At 38.4% G+C, this 11398-nt stretch overlaps 1 protein-coding gene across 1 annotated transcript; it reads right to left on the bottom strand.

The window, feature by feature from the left end:
* Positions 1–229: 229 nt before the first annotated feature.
* LOC121878519 (tenascin-X-like) lies at positions 230–11313 on the bottom strand. Its single transcript, XM_042384779.1, has 9 exons — positions 11202–11313; positions 10503–10561; positions 8919–9013; positions 7346–7355; positions 6617–6759; positions 4247–4410; positions 3816–4073; positions 2187–2444; positions 230–498 (listed from the first exon to the last, which is right to left on the bottom strand). The coding sequence occupies exons 1-9, from the start codon at positions 11311–11313 to the stop codon at positions 230–232; spliced, it is 1368 nt and encodes a 455-aa protein (XP_042240713.1).
* Between the last annotated feature and the right edge of the window lie 85 nt (positions 11314–11398).

Here is an 11398-nt window from a genome sequence, read left to right as displayed (position 1 = left end):
TAAGCGTAAGACTCACATTTAGGATTGCTGTAGACATCTGTTGGCTTCCATCGACCGTCGACACAGGTGATTGCCTCACACTTGTGGTATCTGTCTTGGCCATTAAGGTACAGCATCCCGTCATACCTGCAGCCTAGCGAGGTCAAGATGTTTAGTGTACGTTGGTCAGAGTTTGAACAACAGGTTGCTGTTAGATTATCAACCGTGAAGGTCCTTATTAAATAAATAACTAATTAAAAATCCACTTACTCTTGGTCACGCAACAGTAACAGTGGCGGCCTTCACACCCTCCCTTGAACACCGTGCCGCCATCACACTCGTCCTTGTCACTGACACAGCGGCCCCGGGCAGCACGACACTGCTCAGTCAGCTTGCATGGGGCGGCGCAGCACTTACAGTCATCATCCTTACACATGTCATCGATGTGTCGCTCGTCCCCCTGACACTTTGCCTTACACTCACCGTCGTATTTCAAACATTTCTTCGATATTTCACAATCTGTCGAGACGAGGCGAAGAAACACCTATATATTTAGGTCAGTTATTTCCGCTACTCGTAGTGTCACATCTTGCTCATAAGTTAGTTTTACTCGTTCACAATTTTAAACATAAATAACTTTTGGAACTGCTGATATTTCCACTAACATGATGAGGATCAATACAGTTTAGTGAGGAGTAAGGTGACTGATATTTATTCCTTGTGTTAATTCATTTATAATAACTAAATTTAACTCTCCTTTACGGATAATCCCGAGAGCACAAACAGAACGAGTTATCTCATCAGTGGCATGGCTATCCTCTGAGTACAATGAATCACCACATTGAGTACGATGACTTATTCCCTTGAGTAAAGTGACATTGCAATCAAGGAATTAAATAATCATATCAAAGGGATTACATATAATACATATAATATAATAAACACCGCCCAATTATCTTACGATACGTGAAAAATAAATAAATACCGAACTTAGGAGAGACATGTAATTCCAATAAGGAAAACTCGAATATTTGTAAGACATTATGAGGAAGGACAATGAGGCTGACCCAGGACCTAAGATATAAGGAGATGAATTCATAAGGATTCACTAGAGGAATATTTATCATTTATGAAGATACATAATGTTGACCAAACTGACAGTCTCCAGGTAATACATATATGTATCCGCCTAAAACAGTCTAAATTAAATGGAAATTTTTAAAAACTTTTTGTTATTTTTATCTAATGTGCCACATGAGTTTGTTCCCAGGTATCTGATGTATCACATGAGTTTGTTCCCAGGTATCTGATGTGTAACATGAGTTTGTTCCCAGGTATCTGATGTGTAACATGAGCTTGTTCCCAGGTATCTTATGTGCCACATGAGTTTGTTCCCAGGTATCTTATGTGCCACATGAGTTTGTTCCCAGGTATCTGATGTGTAACATGAGTTTGTTCCTAGGTATCTCATCTGTCACATGAGTTTGTTCCCAGATATCTGATGTATCACATGAGTTTGTTCCCAGGTATCTGATGTGCCACATGAGTTTGTTCCCAGGTATCTGATGTGTAACATGAGTTTGTTCCCAGGTATATGATGTGTAACATGAGTTTGTTCCCAGGTATCTAATGTGCCACATGAGTTTGTTCCCAGGTGTCTGATGTGCAACATGAGTTTGTTCCCAGGCATCTAATGTGCCACATGAGTTTGTTCCCAGATATCTATTCTGCCACATGATTTTGTTCCCAGGTACCGCCATAGGTTTTGTTCCCAGATATCTAATGTGCCACATGAGTTCATTTCCCAGGCATCTAATGTACTTTTATGAGATTGTTCCCAGGTATCTAATGTGTAACATGAGTTTGTTTCCCAGAGTATCTAATGTGCCACATGAGTTTGTTCCCAGATATCTAATGTGCCACATGAGTTTGTTCCCAGGCATCTAATGTGCCACATGAGTTTGTTCCCAGATATCTAATGTGCCACATGAGTTTGTTCCCAGGTATCTAATGTGTAACATGAGTTTGTTCCCAGGTATCTAATGTGCCACATGAGTTTGTTCCCAGGCATCTAATGTGTAACATGAGTTTGTTCCTAGATATCTAATGTGCCACATGAGTTTGTTCCCAGGTATCTAATGTGCCACATGAGTTTGTTCCCAGGTATGTAATGTGCAGATAATAATTAACCAGAATCATAAACTTACTGTTAGGAGGCTTAGTCACGCAGCAGTAACAGTGGCGGCCTTCACACCCTCCCTTGAACACCGTGCCGCCATCACACTCGCCCTTGTCACTGACACAGCGGCCCCGGGCACCACGACACTGCTCAGTCAGCTTGCATGGGGCGGCGCAGCACTTACAGTCATCATCCTTACACATGTCATCGATGTGTCGCTCGTCCCCCTGACACTTTGCCTTACACTCACCGTCGTATTTCAAACATTTCTTCGATATTTCACAATCTGTCGAGACGAGGCGAAGAAACACTTATATATTTTAGGTCAGTTATTTCCGCTGCTCGTAGTGTCACATGTTGCTCATAAGTTAGTTTTACTCGTTCACAATTTTAAACATAAATAACTTTTGGAACTGCTGATATTTCCACTAACATGATGAGGATCAATACAGTTTAGTGAGGAGTAAGGTGACTGTTATTTATTCCTTGTGTTAATTCATTTATAATAACTAAATTTAACTCTCCTTTACGGATAATCCCGAGAGCACAAACAGAACGAGTTATCTCATCAGTGGCATGGCTATCCTCTGAGTACAATGAATCACCACATTGAGTACGATGACTTATTCCCTTGAGTAAAGTGACATTGCAATCAAGGAATTAAATAATCATATCAAAGGGATTAAAAATAATACATATAATATAATAAACACCGCCCAATTATCTTACGATACGTGAAAAATAAATAAATACCGAACTTAGGAGAGACATGTAATTCCAATAAGGAAAACTCGAATATTTGTAAGACATTATGAGGAAGGACAATGAGGCTGACCCAGGACCTAAGATATAAGGAGATGAATTCATAAGGATTCACTAGAGGAATATTTATCATTTATGAAGATACATAATGTTGACCAAACTGACAGTCTCCAGGTAATACATATATGTATCCGCCTAAAACAGTCTAAATTAAATGGAAATTTTTAAAAACTTTTGTGTTTTTTATCTAATGTGTAACATGAGTTTGTTCCCAGGTATCTAATGTGTCACATGAGTGTGTTCCCAGGTATCTAATGTGCCACATGAGTTTGTTCCCAGGTATCTAATGTGTAACATGAGTTTGTTCCCAGGTATCTAATGTGCCACATGAGTTTGTTCTCAGGTATCTAATGTGCCACATGAGTTTGTTCTCAGGTATCTAATGTGTCACATGAGTTTGTTCCCAGGTATCTAATGTGCCACATGAGTTTGTTCTCAGGTATCTAATGTGCCACATGAGTTTGTTCCCAGGTATCTAATGTGCCACATGAGTTTGTTCCCGGGTATCTTATGTGTCACATGAGTTTGTTCTCAGGTATCTAATGTGCCACATGAGTTTGTTCCCAGGTATCTTATGTGTCACATGAGTTTGTTCTCAGGTATCTAATGTGCCACATGAGTTTGTTCCCAGGTATCTAATGTGCCACATGAGTTTGTTCCCGGGTATCTAATGTGCCACATGAGTTTGTTCCCGGGTATCTAATGTGCCACATGAGTTTGTTCCCGGGTATCTAATGTGCCACATGAGTTTGTTCCCAGGTATCTAATGTGTAACATGTGTTTGTTCCCAGGTATGTAATGTGCAGATAATAATTAACCAGAATCATAAACTTACTGTTAGGAGGCTTAGTCACGCAGCAGTAACAGTGGCGGCCTTCACACCCTCCCTTGAACACCGTGCCGCCATCACACTCGTCCTTGTCACTGACACAGCGGCCCCGGGCAGCACGACACTGCTCGGTCAGCTTGCATGGGGCGGCGCAGCACTTACAGTCATCATCCTTACACATGTCATCGATGTGTCGCTCGTCCCCCTGACACTTTGCCTTACACTCACCGTCGTATTTCAAACATTTCTTCGATATTTCACAATCTGTCGAGACGAGGCGAAGAAACACTTACAGTTTAGTGAGGAGTAAGGTGACTGATATTTAATCCTTGTTAACCAACTCTCACTCTATCGTGTTAATTCATTTATAATAACTGTTTACTCTGTGACTGATACGCCCGCCTCTCCCCATGTTAGAGTCCCGCAGAAGAGCTTACCTGTGTTGTCCTCCCTGCAGCAGATCAGGTCACGGCCACACTCCCGGACGCCCCTTATAGGCTCCGTGCACGACCGCTTGCACTCTCCTGATCCACGCGCGCACCGATCACCCTCACGTGGACGCTGTACACCACGAGTCACAGATAAGTTTGTCAGGTTTTGTCTGCGTGAGTGACTAAGAGGTTTATAGAACAGTGCCTCAACTAAAAGTATTTATAACAGTGCGGGAGTTAGTCGTCCTCGCTGAAGACTCTAGTAAACCTTAATAGAGGAATTGTTGGGGTCAGGATCTCTCATACTCCAACATATTAACACGGAGAGACACAAACAAACAGACGAACGGTTGCGACACATTCATAATTCCTGGGGACAATATTAGGTTATATATAAGTTAAAGAACAGGGATTTTACTTACGTGTTTTCTCAAGATTTGTTCCTCGCTAGCATGAATGATGACCACCAGTGTGGTGAGCGCCACCATAAGTAAACACAGCTGGTGAGGCGGCATGGCGGGCCTGGGGTGGAGAGACGTCCTGCTTACCTCGCGACGAGTCTAAGTATGCTCACGTCTTCTTCCTCTACCTTACAGACTCGCGCGGTGAAATGTCTATTGGGGATAAAATATTAATGCTGACGTGGATCCCGTGTGTCGGTGTGCTGACGGAGGGTGAGGGGGCAGCAGGTGATTCATGACACCGCCAGGTCATGTACCCTCGACCCTGGACCGACAACTCCACACTGGTTACTTAACACCTGCCACAGTCACCCTAACCCTCAACACATATATGACTGCATTAACAGGGATAAATTACAATTAGAAGTCAAAGATAATGGAATAAGTGAATATCATAAAACATTGTAGTTTTACTGTAGAATTAAGCGCTTCAAACTCTTAGGTCAATAGACAGAGCTCTGGAGTGTTACAACAGACAACTTTTCATAACATTATCAGTACAAATACTAGTTGTCTCTTCCTCTTGTAAAACGTGTTAGAGATATCCAAACTGAAGTTACACAATAAGTAATTTAACCAACACTATAGTATTGCCACATCTCATGAGTATAGAAAGGCGTCATGTTTTGTGGTCTGAATGAAAAGCAACTACTATATATATATAAATATATATATATATATATATATATATATATATATATATATATATATATATATATATATATATATATATATATATATATATATATATATATATATAATCAACGACCTCACCAGCCAGGAATCGAACCCTCGACCTACTGGGTGGGACTAGGGAACGCTACCGACCAACCCACAAGGACACAGTGTCCTTGTGGGTTGGTCGGTAGCGTTCCCTAGTCCCACCCAGTAGGTCGAGGGTTCGATTCCTGGCTGGTGAGGTCGTTGATTATATGTTCAAAGTCCGTGTGTTATATGGACTAAAAATGAAGTAGAGAGAGAGAGAGATTTTGTGTAGCAGCTTCCAACAGGGAGGTACTACTTCCTGGGAAGATATTGGAAGCATAATGTGTTGTCTAATGGTAGACCCTGCTGCCATATGGCATCACGAATATTGTGACCAAGTCCCAGGTTGCTCATCTGACTTTCTGCCTCATTTACACACAATTGCAGGGTCTCAATTGTTTCTCTTACATGACAACACAACATAATGTACTTACACTATTGATTTTTTTATTATCATTATTACAGTGTTGTTATTGGTTGTTATTGTTATTGTTATTATTATTTTATTTTACTTTTTATTACAAATTTTATTTACTATGAATTACTGTATCATTATAATTATTATTATTATTATTTTTTTTTTTTTATTATTGTTATTATTGTTATTATTATTATTATTATTATTATTATTATTATTATTATTATTTTTATTATTATTATTATTATTATTATTATTATTATTATTATTATTATTATTATTATTATTATTATTATTATTATTATTATTATTATTATTATTATTATTATTATTATTATTATTATTATTATTATTATTATTATTATTATTATTCGCCCCCCCTCCAGGCCCCGATGTGGTCAGTGACCTGTGTTCGGTGGGCTATATATATATATATATATATATATATATATATATATATATATATATATATATATATATATATATATATATATATATATATATATATATATGGATGGATGGATGGATGGATGGATGGATAGATAGATAGATATGATAGATAGATAGATAGATAGATAGATTTATTTATAATAGTTGCTTTTATTTTAGTATATAAAATATTAAATAAAAAATGGCAGCATTATTCCTGTGCTCAAGTATAGTGGCGGAAGTGTTGAAGAATTCTGTGTCCTGTTTCTGTGGTTTGTAGACCAACGGCATTCACATCCGTACCTGACCTTGGCTCCCAGATGTGAGATGTTCGTGGCAAATATTAGCAACCTTGAATATCTTTGAGTATCCCGCCCTGAGGCTGTTCCTGTAGGCAGGCGGGAAACACGGGAACAGTTGCAAGTACTATATAAGTCCCACTGTTCCTGTGGCCATGACAGATTATGACAAATATGTAAATACGTCCATATATATCTAGGTCTTCTTTATGTGTGTCGGAACACTAATTTTCAAAGCAGGAAAAATACATATTTGTTATATATGCACACGTAAATATTTCACCTGTAGTTTAGCAAAATAAAAGTCATTGACATAATGTAAATACATAAACATTAACATTTCCATAATTCATGTAAATTTGGCTTTCGTAATAAATCTTTACTCCACACACACGAGGTAAACGGAATAGACATCTGTGAGGAACCTGCGAATTAAGTTTTTCAATACACGGAACATTTAAAAGAGCAAAAGACAAGTGGATTTCTTAGGGCGCCTATTTCTCGCATAGGTTTCTGGAACATAATGGTTTGAGACTGAAAATGTAAACTTTTGCACGAAACATTACCCCAAAACTAATATTTCTACTACTACTACTACTAATAATAATAATAATAATAATAATAATAATAATAATAATAATAATAATAATAATAATAATAATAATAAATGGCAAAGGCAGACAAAGAGAATTAATTGTTTAATTAAATTGAAGATACACTGAAGATAACTAACCTTCAGATATCTGAGAAAATAATTAGAACTTAATACACTAACATAGGTAAAGATTGGTTGAGATGCTCAAGTCATCGCCCCAGGCCCCGTTGTGGGTCGTTCGACCTGTTCCCGGGTGGGCTAATTCCGTAAAAAAAAAAAAAATATATATATATATATATATATATATATATATATATATATATATATATATATATATATATATATATATATATATATATATATATATATATATTACTGTATATAGTATCCATGAAGTTATCTGCATAGTATCCATGTTCTCAGTTTACTTCGACGTAAAAGTTCTCTCTCTAATTTACATTCCCATGCAATAAATATATTCTCTCTGATCTGGAAGATGGGCCTCATGGTTCATAAATTATATAGTGTGACAGCTGGACCTGCATACATCACCTATATCACCGCCATGTTCATATGTTACTAAGAAGTAAACATTACTTGGAATATAAAACTAATGAGCTGAATTACTTAAGATATTATATTTTTGGGGGGTATTTTAAATAGAAATTAACAATAAATTCACTCGTTTGTTGCACTCCATAAACAAGCTTTACAGTTAACTTGATGAATTAATTACGTACTGTGTGTGTAAAATTAGTCATTTAAAATAAGCTATCATTCTACCTCCATTTAGGACTGTTATTTTACAAATATAATTACTGCGTATACGTAAATTATGTATATTGTCTAACTAATAAGATGTGCATCTGCAGGATAAGTTTTCCTTTGCCTAAATATAACATAATGGAATAGACGCATCATTTGTGCAACAGGATGGAAACCTAACACTGTATCCTAACTAAATTTTAAATTATCCTGGTCTAATCTAACCTTAACCTAACCAAATCTAAATTTATTGTAACTAAACCTAGTTTATCCTTATCTAACCTTACCTAACCAAACCTAATCTAATCTAACCTAACTAAACATAATCTAATCTAACATAACCTTACATATTATTAATATTATTATTGTTATTATTATTATTATTATTATTATTATTATTATTATTATTATTATTATTATTATTATTATTATTATTATTATCCGAATCTCTAGAATTTTATCTTTGCAATCAATCGTTCGGAATATTCTAAGACACTTCTCTTCTATGACGTTTCCCGCTCAAATGACCAACATTGTCGTCATTGTTTTTATTATTGTTAGCCTTTTAATTAAAGTGATACTCGATTGGTCTCTTTAAATACTACGGTAACACATTTAAACTCATTCAAAGTCATTTAATTCCCGCATTTAATCTCATTGAAAGTCATTTAAGTCCCCCATTTAAATTCATTCGTGAAACTGTTTACATCCATTTTCTTTGATGCGATAAAAGAAAACGAAAGTTTTTATGGGGATATTTTCTTATCTTATTTTGATGAGAGGTCGGTCATGTCTGTTAGGCACTGTGGCATGCTACGTACTGTTTGCAAGTATGGACGTCCTCAGGATTTTTTCCAAGGGGGGGTTGGGGGGTGGAAGATAGCAAGACATGACCTGACCTTTCTGTTCATTCAGTACGCCCAGATCTGACTTGAAAATAACTGACCTGTACGATCGTGAGGAGTACACCAACACTGGCGCAGGTACAGATATATCTTGGAGCCAGTACATGCACGTGACGTGTCTGACCGCCCAAGCTGACTGCACATAAAAAATAAAAACATTAAATCCAGGGGTTTTACCGTGTTACTTTGTACATAATTATTTTCCTGATAAGAAAATGGAAAATTTTTCTGTGTTGTCTTTTCATAATGTATGAATGAGGTAATTGATAATGGGCTATCATTGTTTTACTTGTTATTAAGGGCGCGTGTGATAGTGTAGTGGATTTCTCCCTTACAAATGCTGTTTGTCGCTGCGTAGCCGACCCCGCGAATTCCCCAGTGTATGCCTCGTGGTCTGGGTCAACCAGCGCCGCCATACATCACGGAGGTCAACTACTAAGCCACGCCTACCCCCGCTATTTAAGACCTGACCTCGTGGTGCCCTCTCCTAGCTACAGCCGCAGCAAGCTACACCACCTCCTCCGCCGCTGCCTGGCGGCCCTCGCTCCCGCCGGCGAGCATGGCGACCCACAAGCTGGTCCTCCTCTGAGCACCCTCACCAACCAGCTCTCTCTACATCACGCTTGTAACCACGCTGCCACTTCCCAGCACCAAGCTACATTGTACATCCAATACAACATGTATACAGAGAGCACATTGTGAGTTTCCTTTCTCCATCCCATCCTGAGTGAGAACCCAAACATCCCATACCCCACAATAGCTCGATCCCTGGGGAACGAGGATAAAGGCCTAACTAGTATAGTGTTTATGCAGTGAGCCCTGCTCACAAGTGAGTTTTGTATTAATGTGACATTAACTGTTTCCTAAGCCATAGTTCGTATCATTAGCCAACTGTCTAGGAAAGGTTTTCTGCCCTCTTAGATCCCATAAATAAGCTCGGCGTCTTTCCCCTTGAGCCACTTAAGGCTTGGCGTCTCTCCCCAGCCCATTACACCTCTCTGTTATGCACCTGTTATCTACGTAGTAGCATCACTTGTCTGCTCGCTTTAGTATCGATAAGTACTATATAAATAAATGAGCATATAAACACACAAAAAGGACATTCAGCTAATATATACATATGATTAAGTTTATGGAACAATATATAACAAATGCTCCTCAAAGCATTCCTCCACAGAGAACCAGCCAATCACGGAGCTGGGATTGAGCCAGGACCAGTGATGCCAACCTTGCAAAAAATTCGCTAAATCTAGCGGATTGAACTTTCAAAACGCGGATGGCTTACTGTAGAGTAGCTTAGACCTTTTGCGGATAGCGGATTTTCTGGTGGATTTCACTGGATTTGGCAGAAGTTCTAGCGGATTTCGCATACTTGATGATTATTAGTAATTAAAACCTTTTCTGCCTTCCCTCTGAAATTAGAAAAAATGCGGAAATTTAAAGTAAATAGAATACAGAGTAATCAGCAGCCCAAGCTCTCACATTGACCCCAGGGAATATTTAGGATACGAATTTAAAAAGACTTGGACCAACTCAAAGCTATCAGAAAAGGCAGAGCGTGATCTTCGCCAGGGCTGCATATCTTGTGTTACCAGTCTCTGTAATGAGTTAAAACACAGACTTACTGATAACTTCAAACTCTTGAGGAAAATGTCCCTGTTTTCAGTAGTGGAATGTCTCAGAGCTGTGAAGGAAACAGTAGGTGAAATAGCTGAACTTTTTGGGTACCATCCAAAAAAATTGACCGAATTGACAATCAGCGGCAAAACTTAACAATTATTAGGTGGCACGAGACCATGTCAACACTCTCTACCAGAGAGTGTTGTGACGGCACCGAGTGTGAGCTCTTTCAAGAGAAGACTTGACCAATACTGGAGCAGGTTCAGGTACATTCAGGAGCCGGTGCATGCCCAGTATTTGCCAACAGTGCGTGACAGAGACGTGACCGATCGCTCGGGCGGCTAGCGAGCCGATCTTTTGGTGAAGAATAAAAATGAAAAGGAAAATAATCAGAGACGTGACCGATCGCCCAAGCGACTAACAAGCCGATCAGTAGCGAAGAGGATAAAAGTAAAAGTAATACGTAAAATTTTGGATTGAGGTAAAAGATTACCAGGATGCTACAGGATTAAATCCTCTTCGTGACCTCTGTGCATTAGCTCTAAACGTATTACTCTCCCTCCCTCACTCTAATGCTGAAGTCGAGAGACTATTTGACCAGCGAAATGTTGTTAAATTAAAGCTCAGAAATCGGTTGAATACAAGTTCAGTCTGTGCGATTATTGCAGTGAAAAGCAGACTCCGAAGAGTTGGAAGATACTGACATTCGTATGAACTGCCAAAACAAGTGGTAAAGCAAATAGGTTCGGTAGTAGCATAGAGTTCATCGACATCAAAAGCACCAGAAGCTGGTCCAAGCTCTTCTTCAGTACCCATGTCCATAGAGATTGAAAAGGAAAAAGAGAAAGGCATAATTTTTTCGCTGAACTAAGTGGTGAGTACTTAACATTTGTATATTTAC

This window comes from Homarus americanus, unplaced genomic scaffold (genome assembly GCF_018991925.1).
Source record: "Homarus americanus isolate GMGI-L3 unplaced genomic scaffold, GMGI_Hamer_2.0 scaffold41027, whole genome shotgun sequence".
NCBI lineage: Eukaryota > Metazoa > Arthropoda > Malacostraca > Decapoda > Nephropidae > Homarus > Homarus americanus.
This window is presented reverse-complemented; position numbering and strand designations above follow the sequence as displayed.